Below are 23,002 nucleotides of genomic sequence, written 5' to 3'. Positions count from 1 at the left end.
TTTCTTGTTTTCAGATGCGAAGACACTGAGAGGGAGAGAGCTTTGCTCTGAAGCTTGCACTGGGACCTAGCATCTCCCATATGTTGCCAGACCTGGAAGCTTGGTGTTGTGCATGGCCATGTAGATACTTTCCTGGATGATTTCTTTCTCTAGGCTTTCTTCTCAGTCCTATAGGAGCTACATCTAACTTATGATTTGGAGATATTACTATTTTTGATAATTTTTTTTCTTAAGGAGATTTTCTCCATTTTTTTACTATCAAATTTTTAATATTCATTTATTCCCTTTGTTGCCCTTGTTGCTTTATTATTGTAGTTACTGTTGTTATTGGTGTTGTTATTGGATAGAACAGAGAAATGGAGAGAGGAGGGGGAGAGAAAGACACCTGCAGACCTGCTTCACTGCTTGTGAAGCGACTCCCCTGCAGGTGGGGAGCCGGGGGCTAGAACTAGGATCCTTATACAGGTCCTTGCACTTTGCACCATGTGCGCTTAACCTGCTGTGCTATCGCCGGACTCCCTTTAAATTATTTTTAAGGAATTTATATTTACAATTAAATTTTGATTTGATAGAACAAGGCAATTCATACGAGGGGAGATAATGGAGAGAGAAAGACATGTGCAGCTCTGCTTGCTTGTCAAGACACAACTTTGTCATGCGCGTTTAGTCATTTTATCCTACAGTTTTACTATGTGCATTAAAATATAGCAAAGTGGTGATAACATTGTTTTAATTTAAAAAATAGTATCTTTGGGGACTCCTTGGAGGGGATTCAGGCTGGGAGCAGAAGCCATGTAGCGCCAGAGCCCTCACACAATGGCCCGCCCCCCGCCTCCTTCGCAGCCAACCGGAACTCGGAACCCTGCACTGGACATGGGACCCTGGTGGGACATGGGACCCCGCGCCTCCCCGCGGTCGCTTGCGCCCCTGGTTCTGTAGTGCCCGTGCCCACCCGGACCCCCCTGGACCCCCCGCCCGACACCCTGGAGCCGCAGGGATTGACCGTCCCAGCTGCGTCTGGCGCAGTCTTGGAGCCCCTCGGCCAGCGCCCAGAGGCCTGGCCAACCCCGCACCCTGTCGCGCCTCACCCAGAGGCCCCAGCGCTGGGGCCCCGACCCCCGCGCCCCGAGCGCCTGGCCATGGCCGTGAAGAGGGGCCCCCGCCGTAGAAGTACTGCTGGGGATTCGCAACTGTGCTGTGCCGGACAGCCGTGGCCAGGTCCATCGTGCTGGAGCCCATCTGCTGGGATTCCTCCATTTCCAAGTAAGTGGTCCCCGGGCCGCGCCCACTGCGGCTCGGGTGTCGCCCGGAAAGTGCTGGGTTGGGGGAGGGGCGAAGTCGGGGTGCAGCCACAGAGGGGCCGCGCCCGCGCCCCTGGCTGAGAGAGAAAGTGGCCGGGCGCTCCCAGACCCCGCGCCCCAGGCCTGGCGCACCCCGGAGAGGTGGCTGCGCGCCCCCCACCCCCACCCGCACCCCCAGGATCCAGTGGCCTTGGCCGGGCGCCTATTGGCGGGGCGCTCCTCAGTGTCGCGGCCGTGCGCACCCCTGGCAGTGGCGATCTGAGAGGTGTGCGCGAGCACCCAGACCCCGAATCCCCCGCAGGGACACCCTGGAAGAGTGGCTGTGCGCCCCCAGATCCCGCTGCTTTCGGCTTCCGCGAACATGAGCGGGGGGGGGGGGGGGGGGGCGGGGGGGGGGGCGGCGACCCTGGGGACGGCCGGCCTTTCCTTCCCTCCCTGCCGGGAGAGGGGTCCTCGGTCCCCGGGACTCGCCCAGCGTGTCCGTGCTGGTGGCTCCGAGCGCCCCCAGGGTGAGGACCCGCACGCGCAGCTGGAGGTCGGGCATTGTGCCCCCCGCCCACCCCAACCCTCCACACCTCTGCACCCGGGCAAGAGGGGACCCCGGAACCCAACGGCCTGCGGGGGCTTCCGGAGCGGCCAGGCCTGGAGAACTTTCCGCACGCCCGCCCACCCAAAATGTGCGCCCGCTGTCCTTCCTCTCGGTGTGGCCCACGACGAGGTCCTCAGGGGCGGCTGTTCGGAATCGTGAACCCCGAGTTTGGCCTGGGGCAACATGGAGAGACGGGCTCTCAGACTAGGGTGAATGCTGGGGCGTGGGGTGTGGGTCCAGGTTGGGGGTCCCCTCGCACTTCTAGAACTGGAGTGTTTCCTCTGTCCCTCTCTGTCTCTCTGTCTCTCTGTCTCTCTCTCTCGGAAGAGACCTGCATTTCAGAGGGGTGCCCCAGCCCGCTGGCTCGAACCCGTGCCCAGCAGCGCGCCCGGGCTGTGGATCCGGTCTGGGCTGAGGGTCTGGCACTTTGCAACCTGCTGGTCCGGGGAGGCCACTCTGAGCGCCCCCTTCCACCCACACCGCCACCCCTTCCCGGTGGCCTGGGCCTGGCTGGGCTCGGTGCTCGGTGGGGGGTGCGCGGGGGGCGCCTGGGGCTCTATGTCTGCCGGGACAGTCCTGGAGGGGACTGCGGTCAGCCTGTGCGCACAATGGGACTGCAAGGGCGCTGGCGGGTGGGAGGTGCGCTAGGAGCCAGGGCAGAGCCAGGTAGGAGCCGATCTTGGAGCTGGGTAGGAACCTGGCAGGAGCCACGCCAGGAGCCAGGCAAGAGCTGCCCTTGGAAACAGGCAGAACCCGCGCTAGGAGCTGGGCGGAGCCAGGCAGGAGCCTTGCTAGGAGCCGCCTGCAGCAGCCCAGGGCCTACAGAGGTCACTCTTCCTGCACAGAGCGGCCAGGCCAGCCTAGCCTTTCCCCCCAGCTCCTGACACTTTCACCCGCGGCCTCTCTTGGGTGGGGTGGGGGCTGTGTGTGGGTTTGGTTCCCCCATCCAAGCCCCCCTCACCCCGTCCAGCTCTGCGTTTCCCTCCTCTGTGGCTTGGAGCTGGAGGTGGAAATGAGCACTGGCTTCTTGGAGAAAGCAGACTGGTCTTGACTTCCAGTGAGGGGCAGACCCAGATGCCTTCTCCAGGGGATTTGGGCAGGTGTGTGTGGGGGCAGCTGCTGGTCTCTGCATCCCCTCCCCCTCTCTTGTGAGGACCAGGCTGGATTTCTGAGCCTCTGCCTGGCTTGGAAAACCCCCTGCAGGAGGCCTGCATAGTGCAGAGGCTTGGTGGTGGTACTCCATACTGGGTCTTTGTGGAGGTTTTGCTCAGGCCTCCCTGGCAGAGAATTGCTTTTTTACATTCTCCTGAATGTGGCAGAGCAAATGGCCCATAGGATCAGGCTCACATGCTGGGGGTTCTGGGTTTGATTCCCCAGGTCATGCATGTGTGGATGTGATGCTCTGGTTTCTCTCTTCAGTGCAACTCTCCTATGCAATCAAGACATCTTGAAAAATAGACATGACTGGGTTCACCTGATGGTGGAAATCTTGGTCAATTTCTCCCTGGGGGGGGGGGAGTTGGGGTTGTATTGTTATGTGGAAAACTGGAAAATGTTATGCATGTAGAAACTATTGTATTTTACTGTCAACTGTAATACATTAAACCCTCAATAACGAAATTTTAAAAAACAATCCTGAGAAAGGAAAGGTCTCACCCGAGTAATGAGGCTGATGTGTTGACACTTCATTCCTCATATCTCTGGACACAGTCCGAAGTGAAGCATACCAAGGTGGTACTGGTTGCATTGATTAGGTTGGGATTAGGAGATGCAATGTAATTTGGTACGAATTGAGACAAGCATGCCCTAGATCTAATGGATGGGGTTTACAGTCAACAGTATTCACAGACCTTTCCCATGTTTGGGAGCTACTCTCTTCCATGATCCAGCTTTCTAGCCCTTTTTCGAGCCATGACATCATCTCCCCAGACAATAACTTAGGTCCACCTGCATAATAGATGTCAGGCTCAGAGGAAAAAAAAAAAAAAAAAAAAACTAGTATAGCCATGGGCCCTTTGGAATATAACTAAAATAGGCCTACTAAGTATCTACAAAACAGAGACCCCCCAAATCTTCATCTGCAATATTACAACCTTTAGTTTCATGATTAGTCAACAATTTGTTTGGCTTTGTATGTTAACTCTTTTTCAGTCACCAGGTTCCAGATGCTACCATGATGCCAAACAGACTTCCCTGGGCAGATGACCCCACCAATGTGTCCTGGAGCTCTGCTTCCCCAGAGCCCTGCCCCACTAGGGAAAGAAAGAGATGGGCTGGGAGTATGGATCAACCAGTCAACGCCCATGTTCAGTGGCGAAGCACTTACAGAAGCCATACCTTCCACCTTCTGCACCCCATAATGAGTCTGGCAGTAGCGCAGCAGGTTAAGTGCGTGTGGTGTCAAGTGCAAGGACCAGCCTAAGGATCCTGGTTTGAGCCCCCAGCTCCCCACCTGCAGTGGAGTCACTTCACAGGTGGTGATCAGCAAATCTGCAGGTGTCTTAACTGTCTCTCCCCCTCTCTGTCTTCCCCTCCTCTTTCCATTTCTCTCTGTCCTGTCTAACAATGATGACATCAATAACAAAACAATAATAGCTACAACAATAAAAAACAAGGGCAATGAAAGGGAGAATAAATAAATAGAAAAAATAATAATAAACAGGAAAGCTAATGGGGATGGGATGGGATAAGGAGTTCTGGTGGTGGGAATTTTGTGGAGTTGTACTTCTCTTATCCTATGGTTTTTGTCAGTGTTTCCTTTTTTAAAAAAATATTTATTCCCTTTTGTTGCCCTTTTTATTATTGTAGTTATTATTGTTGTCGTCATTGTTGGATAGGACAGACAGGGAGGAAACTGGAACTGCAACGGTCCCACAGGCAGGGTCACTCAGCCAGTTAGTCCCAGAGGCTGAAATCTTGAGGTCCAGGGTGGAAAAGGTAGCAAAGCATGAGTGACCAGGAGGCAGAAACCCTCAATTTCCAGAGAGGTTAGTGACCCACGGCACAGCCACCTACTTCCGCAGCACTCTCTGGACAATCCCCCCTGCTGAACCATTGCTGCCCACCTAGCCTTGACAAATTGCACTTTAAGTGAAACCAGCAAGGCTTCACCCCAGAAACATAATGAAAAGAACCATGAACTCGGTTTCCTATAGTCTCCCATGAAACAGCATGAAACTGAGTGGCCGGCTGTCTGGTTGGTGGAAGAATGCTGTTATCTGCGACAGAAGCAACCCCACATACAGCAGAGCTGGGGTGGCCTCCTGGTTGTGGCCAGGGGGCAGGTCTCATCTCTCAGCCCATTGAAGCCTCCACAGGTTTCAGGGTCTTTTGAGATCCAGGGCAGGGAAAATGGAAACTTTACTAAAGAGGAAATTGAGATTTCAAGGAGTGAAATGACTGCTTCCTGAGTCACAGAGAAGAAAGCAAATCTCTTCGTCTCCCCAGCCCTAGTTTTCTTCCTTCCTTTCTTTTTTCTTCCTTCCATCCTTTCTCTTTCTTTTTTCTCTTCTTTTCTTTCAGTTGTCACCAGGGTTATCACTGGGGATCAGTGCTGGCATTATGAATCCAGTGCTCTCTTTGGCCATTTTTTCATTTAATTTTTATTTCTATTTTTGACAGGACAGAGAAATTGAAAATGGAAAGAGAGAGAAAGAGGGAGAGAGACAGACATCTGCAGACCTGCCTCATCACTCATGAAGTATCCACCCCAATGGGGAGATGGGGCTCAAACCCAGGACCTCACACATGGTAATGTATATGCTTTATCAAGTGCACTCCCACCCACCAGCAGTAATTTCATTTTTAAAAAGATGTATTGAGGGGTGTGCTGTTGGTGCAACTAGTTTTCCTGGAACTGTGGTAGCTCCTATATGGTGTCCAGGGCTCAAGCCTATGCTTTACTCAGTTCTCACAAAAAATAAAATTTGAGTTAGGAGGTGGCACAGTAATAAATTATGTATCAAATTTTGAATTCAATATGTATATTTTTAAAGCAAAGTATGGTTAAAAAAGAAAATAAAAATGGGCAAGTGGTGGCACAGCTGGTTGAGCACATGTTACAAAGCTCTAAGACCCAGGTTTGAGCCCCCAGTCCCCACCTGCATATGGAAAGTTTTGTGAGTGGTGAAGCAGTGTTGCAGGTGTCTCTGTCTCTATCCCTCTCTATCACTTCCTCCCTTCTCAATTTCAGACTGTCTCTATCCTATAAATATATAAAGATAATAAAATTTTTTTAAAAAGAAAGTCAAAACAAACATAAGTAGGTTGCATTTTTTCCTGTTAGATTCTAATGTTAGATTGAAATCTTTAAGCATCAGTAGAATTGTTTTTATTCAATAGCATGTATAATACATACAATGACATCATGCACAAAGGGAAAGGAGATGCTCAGATGGAAGTGCGGAATGATGGAATAGATAAAAGACTAAATTTATTCACAGTATCTGTGAATACTATAGAGCATAGTCTAAAAACTCTCAGATTAGATGATCTCAGAGGTTCCTAAACTCTTGAGTTTCCAGTCACATGTTTCAGAGAAGTTCACCAGAACAGAGAGGCAAAATTTAACAAGCCTGCATACATGTTTCTTTTTTCCTTCAAGTTAGATAATTTCCATAAATCCAACACTGAAATAAAGAGAAGGGGAAAAATGCAGTATCTGGACAAAGTTTGGTGTATTGCACCCAAGTAAAGGACTCTGGTGGGGGGTAGGGGGGCCTTTAGGTTGACTGTATAGGGGGTTGGGGTGAGAGGTGGTATAAAACTGTACTCTTACTAATTTACAATTTTATAAATCACTATTAATTCAGTATTCCAGAGGAAAAAAAATGGATATTTTCAAGGTTTCTAACAGCCTAAATTTTTTTTAATTAGTGATTTAATAATGATCAAGAAGATTGTGGGATATGAGGGGTACAATTCCATACAATTTCCACCACCAGAGTTCTGTATCCCATCTGATCCACTGGAAAGTTCCCTAATCTCTATCCCTCTGGAAGTATGGACCAAAGATTTTTATGGGGTGAAGAAGGTGGTAGTTCTTCGGCCCCAGACTAAAAATTTTTTTAAAGGTATCTTAGGAAGTCAATACAATGGGGTGATATTGAACATATACAAAGGTCTGTGTTATTATACAATAAATAATAAAGGCTAACTGAATAAAGTAAGAGGAAAAAGCTTGGTGCTAGCTGTATTTTGTAGACAAATAATTTTATTTGTGTGGGATTTATTGTGACTTGGTTTTTAAGGATTTGTTTATGAATTAGTGAAAAGAGAAAAAAAAAAAAGGCAAAGAAAGAGCCAGAGCATCATTTCAGCGCACACAATACCAGGGATCAAATTCAAAATGTCATGCTTGAGGGTCCAATGCTCTTTTTAACTGCCCCACCTTCTGGTCTACATATACAGTGATTATTGGTGTGTTTTTGTTTGTTTTGCCAGAGCACTGCTCAACTCTAACTTATACTCCCCCGCACTCCCCAATTCTCAGTCTCTCAATCAGAATTTAGAGCTGGGGAGAGACACAGCATGATGTTAATGCAAAAAGACTTTCCCATTTGAAGCACATGATCTCAGATTCCATCCCCGGCACCACCATAAAGCAGAACTGAGCAGTGCTTTGTTAATTGATAAATAAATAATCTCTTGGGTTTGCCCAAAACTGATGAGCAAGCTTCACCCCTGACCTTGGGAGCAGGTGGAGGTGAAGGGTGTGGGGACCAGGAAGCTTGGAGAAGCCTGAGGGAAAGGCGCCTGCGTGGATGAACTACAGTCCCCAGAGTTCCTGGGAGTCTCCAGAGTTGTAGTTTCTGTCATTTTGCCCTCTACCTGCACAGCAGCTCCAGGATCCAGACTTCCTCAGGCGGGCTCCTGATTCTAAGATACCTGCTTCTCTTCTGTAGAGCAGCTGCTGGTCTCAGCGGGGTCAGAGTCGCCGCCTCCGGTGAAGTGGGAGTCGGGGCGGAGCCAGAGCCCTAGGAAACTGCATCCAGAAGTAACGAAGAGGCGCGCCCGGAAGTGACGCTAATCTAGCGCGCCTTGTCGCGTGTAGCTCCAGTTTCTCAGCTCCGAGCAGTTCAAGTCCTGGTGATCTTTCCTTCATACTCTCCCTTAATCTCTCTTTCCAGACGGTTTCTTTCTTTCTTTCTTTCTTTCTTTCTTTCTTTCTTTCTTTCTTTCTTTCTTTCTTTCTTTCTTTCTTTCTTTCTTTTTTTCTTTCTTTCTTCCTTCCTTTCTTTTTCTTTCTTTCTCTCTCTCTTTCTTTCTTTCTTTCTTTCTTTCTTTCTTTCTTTCTTTCTTTCTTTCTTTCTTTCTTTCATAGTAGGACAGAAATCAAGAGGGAAGGGGAGAGCAAGACACCCACCGTACTTCCTGCAATGAAACTTCCCCTTGCAGGTGGGGGCCCGGGTTTTGAACTCCAGCCCTTATGCTGGTTCTTGCACTTTGCTCCATGTATGCTTAACCCGCTGCGCTCCCACCCAGTCCCCAAATTCCATCCCTTAAGCATGGTAATTTGTGCACTCAGCCAGAGGCGCCACCCCAGCCCCTCTGCCTCCCCATCTTTTTAAAAAAATTTTTCTTTAAATTTTTTAATTATCTTCAATTAATTCGATAGAGACAGCCAGAAATTGAGAGGGAAGGAGGAGATAGGGAGAGAGACAGACACCTGCAACCCTGATTCACCACTTGTGAAGCTTTCCCCCCTGCAAGTGGGGACCAGGGACTAGAACCTGGGTCCTTGCGCATTGTAACATGTGCACTTAACCAGGTACGCCACCACCTTGCCCCTGTATCCCCATCTTAACATCCTTTTCTGTTTGCAGGTGGTCTTCCTGCATCGCTGCCTGAGCTGAGCTTTTCCTGCAAAGTCACTTCTGACTGTGTCCAGGCTGAGCACTGTCCCCAGAAGTTACAGTGACTCTCCTGAGGTGGGTTTCGGGGTATAAGAACCCCGGGAGCCCAGCATCTTCGTTTTACAACTCCACTCCATTTACATTGAGGTTCCTGCTGTGCTAAGGTAGGAATTTTACTTGGAAGTGTTCTAACAAAAATCTACTTGCCATTCTTTTATTTGACAGGTTTTTTAAATGGACTCACTTCTTTTTTTAATTTAATTTATTTTATTTAATTATTTAATTTTTTAATTTATTTTATTCCCTTTTGTTGCCCTTGTTGTTTTATTGTTGTTGTTGTCGTTGTTGGATAGGACAGAGAGAAATGGAGAGAGGAGGGGAAGACAGAGAGAAGGAGAGAAAGATAGACACCTGCAGACCTGCTTCACCGCCTGTGAAGCGACTCCCCTGCAGGTGGGGAGCCGGGGTTCTAACCGGGATCCTTATGCTGGTCCTTGTGCTTTGCGCCACCTGTGCTTAACCCGCTGTGCTACAGCCCGACTCCCTGGACTCACTTCTGATTGGCATTTCTGGTAACTACTGGTGCATTCTTCTACAGCCTTTTCCAGATACTATTAAAAATGTTAAACTTTATTAAGGACCTGGGAGATAGTAGAATAGTTATGTATAAGATTTTCTTAGCTTGAGGCTCCTAGTTCCCAGGTTCAGTCCCTGTCACCACCATCAGCTAGAACTGAGTACTGCTCTAGTAAGAAAGAAGACACGAAATTCACTAGTAAAATTATGCAGGCTTGAATATTTTTGGAGGTCATTCTGTGTATTTTATTACTTGCGAGAATACCGGCACAGGCTGATTGTGATAAAGTGAAATAATATACTATTGCACCTCACACAGTAGAAGCAGCAAACTTTAATAAAGGCTGATTCTGATCCATTGTACCCTTTGCTTCAGCTTTAAACCTCAGGATGTAACAGGCGAAGTGTTTTTCTTAGAACACATATCCCCTCCCACCCCCCTTTCTAATTGGATAAAACTATTATGAACCTTTGTTAACTCTTGATCATCTCTGTTGGGGTTGGGGGAGAATAAATAGTATTATACACGGCCATTTTATCTAACTTGTAATTTTTTTTTTTTTTATTTAAGAAAGGATAAATTAACAAAACCATAGGGTGGGGGGGTACAACTCCACACAATTCCCACCACCCAATCTCCATATCCCACCCACTCCCCTGATAGCTTTCCCACTCTCTATCCCTCTGGGAGCATGGACCCAGGGTCATTGTGGGTTGTAGAAGGTGGAAGGTCTGGCTTCTGTAATTGCTTCCCCGCTGAACATGGGCATTGACTGGTCGGTCCATACTCCCAGTCTGCCTCTCTCTTTCCCTAGTAGGGTGTGTCTTTGGGGAAGCAGAACTCCAGGACACATTGGTGGGGTCTTCAGTCCAGGGAAGCCTGGCCAGCATCCTGATGACATCTGGAACCTGGTGACTGAAAAGAGAGTTAACATACAAAGCCAGACAAATTGTTGAGCAATCATGGACCCAAAGCTTGGAATAGTGGAGAGGAAGTGTTAGGGCGATGCTCACTGCAAACTCTAGTGTACTTCTGCTTTCAGGTATATATTTTGCAGTAGTTTATGGATACGTGTGAACATATGCTCTCTCTCACAAAACTGATGTATATCTAGGTTTTGGGACTTTGTTAAAAAGTGAACCACCTGAGATGGAATTAGAGTATACTATGAAAGGAAAGGTCTCACCCGAGTAATGAAGCTGAAGGGTTGTCATTCCACACGTGAAGTCTCTGGACACAGTCTGAAGTGAAGCATGTTGAGGTGGCAATCGTTGTGTTGGTTAGGTTGTGATCAGCAGATGCAATATTATTTGATATGGATTGGGAGACGCATACGGGAAAGTGGGCCCTATCCAAGGGTTCCAGGACTGGGGGGAGTAGAGGCTCTATTTGTGGAGATGTGAGGTTCCTGCTGTCTTAGGGTTCAAAAAGACAATGGATAGTTAATGTAATCATCACATTATTTGGTAATTGGGTTAACTTTGAAAAGTCCTTTTGTTAGGGTTTGCTGTACAGTACCCAGTATCTTGTATATTAGCTGTGCTATTGGTTGCTTCTGATCTACTTGGTCTAGGCTTTTGAGAGAGTCTGCATATCAAATACACAGCCTATATATTAAAAAGACTTAGTCTGTGTTTTAAAAAACTTCGAGACATACAATTAATTTCCCCCCTCATATTAATTAACTAGTGATTTATATGACTGTATTTTACTAGGAGTGTACATAAACACCATTCCCACCACCAAAAGACTGTGACCCATCCCTCCCACCCCCTCCCACCCCTCACTGGCCCAGGAAGCTGCATGTCTACCCTTCACCACAGGGTTTTTACTTTGGTGCCCTACTTACAATTTAGTCAGGTCCTGCTTTTAGTTTCCCTTTCAGATCTTCTTACTCAACTTCTGTTGATGAGTGGGATCATCCCATACTCATCTTGATCTTTCTGACTTAAGCTCACTTAACATAATTCCTTCTAGCTCTGTCCAAAATGGGTCAGAGAAGGTGGGTTCATTGTTCTTGATAGCTGCATAGTATTCCATTGTGTATATATACCACAGCTTTCTCAGCCACTCATCTGTTGTTGGGCACCTGGGCTGCTTCCAGGTTTTAGCTATTATGAATTGTGCTGCTGTGAACATAGGAGTACACACCTCTTTTTGGTTGGTTGTTATGGAGTCCTTGGGGTATAACCCCAGGAGAGGAATTACTAGATTATATGGAAGGTCCATGTCTAGCCTTCTGAGAGCTTTCCAGACTGCTCTCCACAGAGGCTGTACCAATTTACATTCCCACCAGCAATGTAAAAGGGTTCCTCTGTCCCCACAGCCTCTCCAGCATTTGTTGCTGCTGTCCTTTTTGATGTATGCCATTCTTACAGGAGTGAGGTGGTATCTTAGTGTTGTCTTAATTTGCATTTCTCTGACAATCAGTGACCTAGAGCAGTTTTTCATGTGTTTGTTAGCCTTTGGATCTCCTCTGAGGTGAATGTTTTGTTCATATCCTCTGCCCATTTTTGGATGGGGTCATTTGCTTTTAATTTGTAATTTTTAAAAAAATTTTTTTAAATATTCCTTTTTGTTGCCCTTGTTTTATTGTTGTATTTGTTATTGTTGTTGTTGTTGGATAGGACAGATAGAAATGGAGAGAGGAGGGGAAGACGGGGAGAGAAGACACCTGCAGACATGCTTGTGAAGCGACTCCCCTGCAGCTCGAGAGCCGGGGGCTTGAACCGGGATCCTATGTCAGTCCTTGGACTTTGCACCACATGTGCTTACCCCTCTGCGCTACTGCCCAACTCCCAACTATTATTTCTATAACTACCTGCATTTACATACATTTACCTATTTTTCCTGTGGCCCTGCGTTTTCTTCCTTTCTAACTCACACCTACACCTATCACTACTTTCAAATGTCCTTCTTTTTTTCCTCTTCTCTCTCTCTGGGTCCTGGTGGAATTGGAGTCCAGAGCCCTCTGGTTATCTTCTCCTAACATTTCTTCCCCTCTGAGAGTATGAATCAAAATTATTTATGGGGTTCAGAAGGTGGGAATTCTGGCTTCTGTAATTGCTTCTCCACCAGACATGGACACCTAGTTGGGTTGTTTGCCGAGGGAAATCAGGAGGGAACCATAGTAGTATTTGCAACGTGGTGGCAGATTTGGAGTTGGAAGGTTGACATTCTGTAGGTTGGTCTCTCTGGATACAATCCTAAGTGGAAAGGCAGTGGTAGCATAATGTGGCATGGCTCCAGGTTTGGTAGAAATACAGATTTGAATGAGAATGGGGAAGGTACTTTGCAGTCTTAGAGTTTAAGAAGGCAATAGATAATTGTTATTATTTTAACAAAGTTACCTGGGAGCTTAGTTGATAGAAAAATACCATGGGTGATCTGGGAGATGGCTCAATGGATAAGGCACTGAACTCTGAAGCATGAGGTCCTGAGTTCAACCACCGGCAGCATATGTGCTGGTGTGGTGTCTGTTTCTTTCTCTCTCTCCTCCTATCATTCTCATTAATAAATAAAATATTAAAAGCAAAGGAAAGTATTATGGTTGGTATTTACCATACCATACTTGACCTCACCATGGAAAATCACTAATTTAACCTGGACCATTGATTATTAATTTTGCTATTTTTTCATGTTAGTTAATCAAATATATTGGGTGGGTAGAATAAACAGTGCTGTCTTTATTTACATATGTTATATTTAGGAGGCCAAGTGCTAAGTCACTGGGTAGAGTGCACACTTCACCATGCACGAGGATCTGTGTTAAATCCCTGGTAACCCCATAGGAACACTTTCATGGGAGTGATGACAGGCAGAGAGAATCTTCATAAATAGTGCAGTGCTATGGTGTCTTGCTTCTCCCAGGAGATGTCTGAAAATAAAATAGGAGCACAGTGGATAAAGCATTGTATTCTCAAGTTTGAGGTTCAGAGTTCAATTCTTGATATGCCATGTGCCAAAGTGATGCTCTAGTTCTTTATCTCATTAGTAAATAAGTAACTCTTAAAAAAAAAAAAAGAATAGTCTTTAGGGAGCAGTATCATATGTGTGAGTTTCAATAATAATGCTGACAAAGAGAAAATAATTCAAAAGTTTGAAAGAATTATTGGGGTGGGGAGTGTCCTGAAATGTGAGAACTGTATTTAGAGCTGTCTTGGGGCAGTGAACTAAGTTCTTTAATTTTCTTCAGCTTTATTATATATGCAGTGGTGACTTTTTTCTTATATATATATTTTTTAATTTCTGAATGCATTTATTGTATTTCAGGTGCTGAGATGAGCCATCACCTGTACATTTGCTTGTTCAGAAACCTGTCTCTTGTTGGTCACCACCAGATCCACATCTACCTCCATTCTCATCTGCTTGTACAGACACATTATGATGTGAGGGCATGTGTTTTCAGACACAATGGGAATAATATTCGTCATCTGTTAGGTAAGATTTGGCTCAAGAGACAGTGTCATCAGGATACCAGGATGCTTTGGAGGCAGAAGGCACTACAGAAGTACATGGGGAACATGAACAAGGAGTATCAGACTTTGGATCAGTGCTTGCAGAATGCTTCTGTGCATGAAGGGGACTGGAGGTCTGTGAAGCGGAGGCATGCCCAGTTGGCACCACTGGTAGCCATCTTCCAGGAAATCCAAGAGGCTGAGCGAGCCATAGAGGAGCTAGACTCAATGTGTGCAGGTAAATGAAATGTGTTGTTTTTCTAAACTGAACAGCTTTGCAATCAATGAAAGATTTCCAGCAATAGTTTCCTCTAAGTATTTGATAGTTTCTAACATCCAGGTCCTTAATACATTTGGAGTTGACTTTTTTTCTGGTGAGATAAAGTGGTTCAGTTTTATTCTTTTGCACATTCAATCCAGTTTTCTAAACACCATTTGTTGAAGAGACCCTCCTTCCTCTATTTAATGGTTTGGGTCCCCCTTATCAAAAATTAGATGTCTGTAGGTTTGGGGGTTTATTACTGTTCTTTCAATTCTGTTCCATTGGTATGTATATCTATTTTTGTTCCAGTGCCAGGCTGTCAATTCTGTTCCATTGGTATGTATATCTATTTTTGTTCCAGTGCCAGGCTGTTTTGATGATGATGGCCTTACAATATAGTTTGATATCTTGGAGTGTGATGCTTCCATTTCTGTTTCTTTTTCTCAAGATTATTTTGGGATTTTAGGTGTTTTCTGGTTCCAGATAAGTGATTGCAATTTTTGTTCTCTTAATTTTGGTGGAACCTTGATGGATATCACATTAAATTTGTGTATGTCTCTGGGTAGAATATTAATTTTGATGGTGTTAATTCAGTCCATGAGCATGGGATATCCACTTCTCTGTATCCTATACAAGTCTTTCACTTCTTTGGTTAGGTTTATTCTTAGATATTTTATTTACTTTTGCTGCTATAGTGAATGGGAGTCATTTCTGGATATCTTCTTCTGATTTAGTATTTGTATAAAGGAATGTCACTGATTTTTGTATGTTAATTTTATAGCCTGACACCTTGCTATGTTGCCTAATAATTTCCAGGAGGTTTCTGCTGGATTCTTTGTTTTTTTCTATGAATACTATCATGTTATCTGCAAATAGGGAGAGTTTGACTTCTTCCTTTCCAACGTATTCCTTTGATTCTGTTCTGTTCACTGATTGCTGTGAGATAATTTCCAATACTATGTTGAAGAGTAATGGTGATAATGGACTGCCCTGTCTAGTGCCTGATCTGAGGTGGGATGCTTTCATCTTTCCCCATTAAATATGATGTTGAATGTAGGTTTGCTATATATAGACTCCACTATCTTTAGGAATTTTCTATCCCCATTTTTTGTAGCGTTTTGATCATGAAAGGATGTTGGATTTCGTCAAAACTTTTCTCTGCATTTGTTGAGATAATCATGTGGCTGTGGTTTTGCTTTAATTGATATGGTGAATCACAATGATTAATTTACCTGTATTGGGGGTCAAGCTGTAGCACAGTGGGCTAAGGTGGTGCGGAAAATCGAGGACCAGCAGAAGGATCCCAGTTCGAGCCCTGGGCTCCCCACATGTAGGGGGGTTGCTTCACAAGTGGTGAAGCAGGTCTTCAGGTATCTCTCTTTCTCGCCCCCTCTCTGTCTTCCCTCCTTTCTCCATTTCTCTCTGTCCTATGTAGCAGCAACAACATCAATAACAACAATAATGATAACCACAACAACGATAGAATCAAGGGCAACAAAAAAGGAAAATAAATAAATAAATATGATTTAAAACAATAGAAAAAAATTACTTATTGAACCAGCTTTGCATTCCTGGGATAAATCCCACTTGGTCATAATGAACAGTCTTTTTAATATACTGTGGTATCTGGTGGGCCAGAATCTTGTTTAATATTTTAGCGTCTATGTTCATCAGAGATATTGGTATGTAGTTTTCCTTTTTGTTGTGTCCCTATCTGCTTTTGATATCAGGGTGATGTTGACTTCATAGAAGGTGGAAGGTAGTACTCCTTTGTCTTCAGACTTTTGGGAGAGCTTTAAAAATATAGCTATTAACTGTTTCCTGAAGGTTTTGTAAAGCTATATGGTCCTGGACTTTTGTTGTTGGGAAGATTTTTAATAAGTGTTTTGATTTCTTTGTCTGTGACTGGTCCATTTAGGTTTTTCCTGGTTCAGTTTTGGAAGGGTATATGTTTATAGGAATTCTTTCAGGTTCTCTATAGGTTGTTGGCATATAGTTGTTTATATAAGCTTCACATGAATTTTTGAATATCTGTGGTGGTTGTCATGATGTCTTCCCTATCATTTACAATTCTATTTATTTGAGTCTTTTCTCTTTTTTTTGTGAGTCAGGCTGTTTAATTTTTCAAAGAACCAACATTTGGCTTCACTGATCTTTTGTTTGGCTCTCTTATTTCTGCCTTAAGTTTAGCTGTTTCTGGTTGCTTTAGTGCTTCTTTCTCTTCTTTTTCTCAGTCTTTAAATCATGTTGTCAGGTTGTTTACTGGAGCTTATTTTATTTATTTATTTTTTGGTTCCCTGATATGTGCTTGTATGGCTATGAGTTTCCCTCAAAGTAGTGCTTTAAAATTTAAAAGTAGTGCCTAAATTTTTTTGCCTCTAGGGTTATTGCTGGGGTCAGTGCCTGCACCATGAATTCATTGCTCCCGGAGGCCATCTGCCCCCCCCCCCCCCCCCCCCGTTGCCCCGTTGTTGCAGTTATTACCATTGTTTTCTTTCTTTGTTGTATAGGACAGAGAGAAACTGAGAGAGGAGGGGAAGACAGAGAGAGGGAGAGAAAGCCATCTGCAAACCTGCATCTCCACCTCTACAGGTGGAGAGCCTGTGGCCCAAACCGGGATCCCTAAGTTGGTCCTTGCGCCACTTGAGCTTAACCTGCTGCGCCACTGCCCAACCCCGTGTCCTAAAATTTTGATATCTTGTGCCTTCGTTTTCATTTGTTTCTAGGAACCTTTGAATTTCTTCCTTGAGTTCCTCAGTGTGTTAAGCAGTGTGTTGTTTAGTGTCCATATTTTGTGACTTTTACTGATTTTCTGTTTGTTGTTAAGTGTTAGTTTAATTCCACTGTGGTCTGGGAAGGTGCTTGGATGATTTCAATGCTCTTGAGTTTGTTGATACTGTCTTTGTGTCCTAAGGATATGGTCTGTCCTTGAGGATGTCCTGTGTGGATTCAGAAAGAAAATGAATTCCTAGTTTTTGGAGTAAATAACTCTAAAAATATCCAGAAGGTCTAGTCTGTCTCTCTCTTCAATTAATTCTCTTGTTTCTTTGTTCATTCTCTGCCTAGATGATCGTTTTAAGTGTGAGAGTGGTGTGTTGAAGTCTCCTACTGCCACTGTGTTACTATAGATGTATTCTCTGTATTTCTTTCAATGTGTTTGATGTATTTAGATGGCTCCTCATTGGGGCTCGGTGCCTGCACTACGAATCTACTGGAGGCCATTTTTCCCCTTTTGTTGCCCTTGTTGTTTTTATTAGTGTTGTAGTTACTATTATTGTTGTCCTTGTTGTTGGATAGGACAGAGAGAAATTGAGAGAGGAGGGGAAGACAGAGATGGGGAGAGAAGGATAGACACTTGCAGACCTGCTTTACCACCTGTGAAGTGACTCCCCTGCAGGTAGGGAGCCAAGGGCTCTAACCAGGATCCTTCCACTGTCCTTGCGCCATGTGCTTTTAATCTGCTGCACTACTGCCCGCCCCTGTATATTTTTTTTTCCTCTTCTTTCCCACTCTCTCTTAAATTTATGCTTGATAGCTGGTTTTTGTGATTGTCTATTCTTTTTTTTTTTTTTTTTGAGGAAGAATTTTGCTTGGCTTACTGGTTTTGTTTGAATAGCACTAATATACACTTTTGTTGATGTTGTTTATGCTGAGGTTTGTGATTTCATTTGTGAGAGGACTTTGGATTCTTGTGGCTTTTCCTCAAAAAACAGAATGAATGAATATCCACGACACAAAACCACAAAACACACCCCCCAAAAATGGTTAAATCAAAAACAAATAAATCAGCTACAGCAGTAAATCGACAGGAGCCCAGAACAAACTCCAAGTAAGCTAGAAGCAACCAAAATAGAAGAAAATATCCAAACATTAAATGATGCATTAAACACATGAATGAGAAAAGCTTTTGAGGAAAATACCATCAGTAATAGGGAAATTGGAGTTCCAGTGACACAATGGGTTAGCGTGCGGTACTTATACAGAAATAGGGAAATAACCATTGAGACCCTGAAAGAAAACATGAGCTATCGCAAGGTAATTAGAGAACTGAAAGCTGAAATAGCTGAGCTAAAAGTCCAACTAGCAGAACAAGCTAATGCTGTAACTGAGCAAGGTTTAAAAAAAAAAAAAAGGGGGTTAACTGAAGAAAGAAGCTGAGGGAAGGGAAAGCAAAATAATAGTAGCAGAAAACAGAATTAGCCAGACCAAGGATTAGTGAAAACTAAGAATTAAAAGAGCTAAAAGAGATAGGGAGCCACCGAAAACAATAAGAGAGACATATTGGATGACCTCAAAAAAGGCAACACACACATAATTGGCCTACCAGAGCAAGACAGATAGGGGAAGATAGCATCCAAGAAGAAACAATAGAAGAAAACTTTCCCATAATAAACAACAAAAAGGATATTAAGGTACAAGAATCCCAGAGAGTCCTAAACAGAATGAACCCAGACCTGAAGGCACCAAGATACATCATAGTTACAATGGGAAGAAATAAGGATAAAAAAAGGATCCTGAAGGTTGTAAGAGAGAAACAAAAATTCAAATATAGAGGAAAACCCTTTAGACTATCAGCAAACTTCTCTCAAATTCTAAAAGCCAGAAGAGAATGGCAGGATATCTACAGAACTCTCAATGAAAGAGGGATTCAACCAAAAATAGTATAACCTGCTAGACTGTCATGCAGACTAGACAGAGGGATAAAAACCTCAGGCAATCAGCAGTTAAAGGAGGCAACTATCATCAAACCTACCCAGAAAGAGGTTGTAAAAGGCCTCCAGTACACATTAACAACAACACCCCTCAAAAACAAACACGTGCCATATATCAGAACACTCAAATAAGTGTTGAATAGGGAGTTGGGCTGTAGTGCATCAGGTTAAGCGCAGGTGGTGCAAAGAACAATGACCAGCATAAGGATCCCGGTTTGAGCCCCGGCTCCCCACCTGCAGGGGAGTCACTTCATAAGTGGTGAAGCAGGTCTGCAGGTGTCTATCTTTCTCTCCCTTTCTCTGTCTTCCCCTCCTCTCTCCATTTCTCTCTGTCCTATCCAGCAATGACAACAACAATAATAAATACAACAATAAAAAAGCAAAGGCATCAAAAAGGAATAAATATTAAAAATAAATAATTAAAACATTTTTAAAAAGTGTTGAATGATGGCACTTAAACCCTTAATATCAATACATGTCAATGGCTTATATTTACCCATTAACAGTCAGAATAACAGGATGGATCAGAAAATACAACCCAACCATATGCTATCTACAGGAATCCCACCTGATTCAACAATAAAAACACAAACATAAAAACAACAAGGGCAACAACAACAACAAAAATACATGTTCCTTCCAAGATTGAGAGCACAGCCAGTCATCAGTTAATGCAACAATAATAGCAGCTGATTGTGGTCAATCCAGAGAGAAAGGAAAACAAGCAAAACATCAAGGAAAAAAAATCTTAACAGTCTGCAGATTAACCTATACAAAACTTGCCCCCCCTTCTAAACAAAGACTATTACAGAAATTAACTATCAAATAGAAACTCCAGAGATAGAGGAAAGAAAGAAAATAGATAAGTAAACTAAGCAAAATCAAACTATTCCCATACAACCCACCCTTAATATGTACAGCACCAGCAGAGTCAGGGATTGGTCATGGAAATCAACCAAGCAGAAAGCTCCTGCCCCCTTCAAAAAAAGAAAAAGTGGCTTTCTGTAGTCCAGTGAGTAAATTCCATTTTCCTTCAAATGACTCCCCAGTGAATATGGAATCTGGCTTAATGAGCTTAACTCTACAGGAGAGCCTCTTTGTAGCTGGTACCTTAGCAGAATAAGCCACCTCTGAAGTGATGGTTGGTGGGGGGTGGGGTGGAAGGTGGTGCAGAGGAAAAGATAAAAATTCACAGGGCCAGCTCCAGGTTTCCTCTGTCCTTTTTAGTGGCCCATCGCCAGTTTATAGATTGGTTATATGCCTGTGATTCCTCTTTGTCCCTTGTTGTATAGTTTCCTCCTGGCCTGGAAATCCTACTGTCACTTGGAATTCCCAGGTTTAAAGCAGCTTCTTTACTGGGGAGTATGCCAGGTGTTGTCCTCAAGCCATCATCTTGACTCCACCCCGAATAGCAAACATTTCTTAGCACACTATGAATAATCTAGCATGTCTACAATCTCCTTTTTTTCCTAAGAGAAGTTGTAAGCACTCTTCAAATTTAAAAATCTTGATATGTTCATATCAAGTAAACACTTTAAAAGTACTTCTATATAACTAGGCAGCTTTTTAAAAGTCATTTTGTATTTTAAAGCTTTTACCATTATTTCTGTTGATGGTTTGTAGGTCTGAATAAAGAAGATGAAAAGCAGTTACAAGAACTTGCTGTAGAAGAAAAGGAAACAATCATTCAAAAAATTAGCATGTTATACAATGAGGTATGTGTTGAGAGGTGAACTAAACTCAATTGTGTTACTATAAAATAATACCATACTTGATAGACTATACTTTGGTGTTTAAAATACTTTCCAAACACCACTAAAATGTATGTACATATTTATTAGTGAGGAGGAGAGGGAGAGAGAACCAGAGAGTACCGCTCTGGAATATGCGATGCGGTATGGGGGGGGGGTTGAACTTGAGACATTAGAGACTCAGGCATGAGAGTGATTGCATAACTATTATGCTATCTACTCGCCCCCTTGTTTAATGATTCTAATAAAGTTTGTCATAGAACAGTACTTGTCCTTTACTTGATATATAGTTTTTGCCAGTGTATCTCTTGACCAGTTGTATAGTGTCTCTTCTAAAATTAACCTAAGGGTAACAATAATGCTGATGCTCTTTCAGAAGAGATTTAAAAAGATGGAAGAATATATCTTACTTAAATTCTTTTTGAATTAATTGAGTAGAAAGAGTGAGTGATTGAGAGAAACGAAGTAAGGGGTATGAGAGGAGCGTGTATAAGCCTAAATAACAAATATGTGATTAGAGAATTTATGATGCCTTCTTTAGGACATTCTACTAGAATACCAGGCTTATGCTATCTAAGTCTAATCATAAAGGGCTATTAAGCACTTTTATTTTGAGGTATATAATTGTCCCTTGCTTATACTAGGTACATGTAGGCCCTTGCCTGTATTAAATATCTGTAATTTTGTTAGAATATGTGCCATCTGGAATGGAACTAGGTAGTCCCATGCAAACACAGACTTTCAAAGCTTTACTTTGCTTATTAAATGCAAGAAGCAATGGCTACTACTCAGATGGAGAACTTTAGTCATATGCCAGGACCCTGAGATCCCACCCATCCATATAGCTAGTCTGAGGAAGTCTGGAGGGATGTTCCCAGATACCTCAAGATGGGAGACTATCAGGTGTGTCACTGATCAGAACTCCAGCAAAGATTTTATGGATAAAACCACATGTAAAGGAACAAGAAGATCAAAGATATTTTTAATTGAACATACTTCAGGAACAATTATGAAGGTACAAATTACTTTCAAGGTAGGGGAGACATCAAGGATGTGTTGGCCTTAATTATGATAGTCTTCTCTGAATATGCACTTCTTTGATGCCCCAAGAAATATTTGTTTATTCTTAGGTCACTTTATGCACAAACCCCAAACCCTTCAGGGAAGGAGTCAAATATCAGAGTTACAGATAAATGCATTTAAAAAAAATTAAAAAAATATATTTATTATATTTTCAGTGGTGAATTTGCCTTTTTATTTATTTAATTTTTACCAGAGTACTGTTCATCTCTGGCTTATAGTTGGGCAGGGGATTGAACCTGGGACATTGGAGCCTCAGGCATTAGAGTGATTGCATAACCATTATGCTATCTACCCTTCACCCTTTTAATCTTTATTTATTGCATAGAGACAGCCAGAAATCAAAAAGAAAAGGGGTGGTAGAGAGGGAGAGAGACAGAGAGACATCTGCAGCACAGCTTCACTCACAAAGCTCCTTGCAGGTGGGGACTGGGAAGGGTTAGGTAAACAGGGAAGGGTTAGGTAAAATCAATAGAACTCCTAACAAACTTCAAGAAATCTGGGATTAGGAAACTTGAACAAAAAGCTATTGTTTAGAACTAATAAGAGGCAGAATCCAAAGAAGACAAACTGGGACACACTTAAGACTGATCTGGTGGTCCAGGAGGTGGCCCAGTGGCTAAGGTACTAGACTCTCAAGTATGATGTCCTGAGTTTGATCTTTCTCCTATCTTTCTCATGAATAAATAAATAAATGCTTTTTTAAAAAAAGACTTTTGAACTTCCACGTTTTAGAAATTAAGATTATCTAGTAGTGTTCTGGGAGGCAACACAGTAAATAATGCACTGGATTCTCAAACATTGGTCCTGATTTCAAGCCCCAGCACCGAATGTGCTAGAGGGGATGTGCTGGTTAACAGATTGACATTCATTTGACAACTAACTTCATTGTTAACATTAGTCAATCATTTATTTTAGACCTAACTAGGCCTATTATAGCTTCCCCCCATTATAGTATTTTAAAACCATTATTCAGACTTCACTTCAATGCTATATTATTATGTTGACTACTAATTTTTCAGTATTTATGGGTCTTTTATCTAAGTCAGTTCATAATAGCATAATATAGAATATACATAAACTAAAGCTGATATTTTTCCTTTTGCAGCTCTCCCAGAATCTAATACCAAAGGAAAAACATGACAAAAATGATGTTATTTTAGAGGTGACATCTGGGAGAACCACTGGAGGTAAGATAATCTTATTATACATGATCTTAAAATACACTTACATTTTTTAGACACCAAGTTGCAGATGATACCATGACGCCAACCTGACTTCCCTGGGCAGATGACCTCACCTGTGTATCCTGAAACTCTTCCTCTCCACAGCCCTGCCCTACTAAGGAAAGATAGAAATAGATTGGGAGTATGCATTGACCTGCCAGTGCCCTTGTTCAGTGGAGAAGCCAGACATTAC

General features: G+C 43.3%; 1 protein-coding gene across 7 annotated transcripts in view; it reads left to right on the top strand.

Annotated features, from left to right (window-relative positions):
• The window catches only part of MTRF1 (mitochondrial translation release factor 1), a 103,098-nt gene that overhangs the window by 53,852 nt on the left and 26,244 nt on the right, over window positions 1-23,002 (top strand). Inside the window, exons 1-6 of one of the 7 annotated variants that reach the window (XM_060194700.1) lie at window positions 8,047-8,286; window positions 8,715-8,908; window positions 13,594-13,709; window positions 13,794-14,016; window positions 20,376-20,467; window positions 22,692-22,773. In XM_060194700.1, coding sequence (XP_060050683.1) covers window positions 13,602-13,709; window positions 13,794-14,016; window positions 20,376-20,467; window positions 22,692-22,773 — 505 coding nt within the window. In that variant the 5' untranslated portion in view covers window positions 8,047-8,286; window positions 8,715-8,908; window positions 13,594-13,601. Of the gene's footprint in view, window positions 1-2,993; window positions 4,387-6,983; window positions 7,978-8,032; window positions 8,287-8,714; window positions 8,909-13,593; window positions 14,017-20,375; window positions 20,468-22,691; window positions 22,774-23,002 lie in introns of those variants that run through there. The other 6 variants (XM_060194699.1, XM_060194697.1, XM_060194701.1 and 3 more) reach the window with 6 other exon arrangements.

The sequence above is a fragment of the Erinaceus europaeus genome, chromosome 7 (genome assembly GCF_950295315.1).
Source record: "Erinaceus europaeus chromosome 7, mEriEur2.1, whole genome shotgun sequence".
In the NCBI taxonomy this organism is placed as follows: domain Eukaryota; kingdom Metazoa; phylum Chordata; class Mammalia; order Eulipotyphla; family Erinaceidae; genus Erinaceus; species Erinaceus europaeus.
This window is presented reverse-complemented; position numbering and strand designations above follow the sequence as displayed.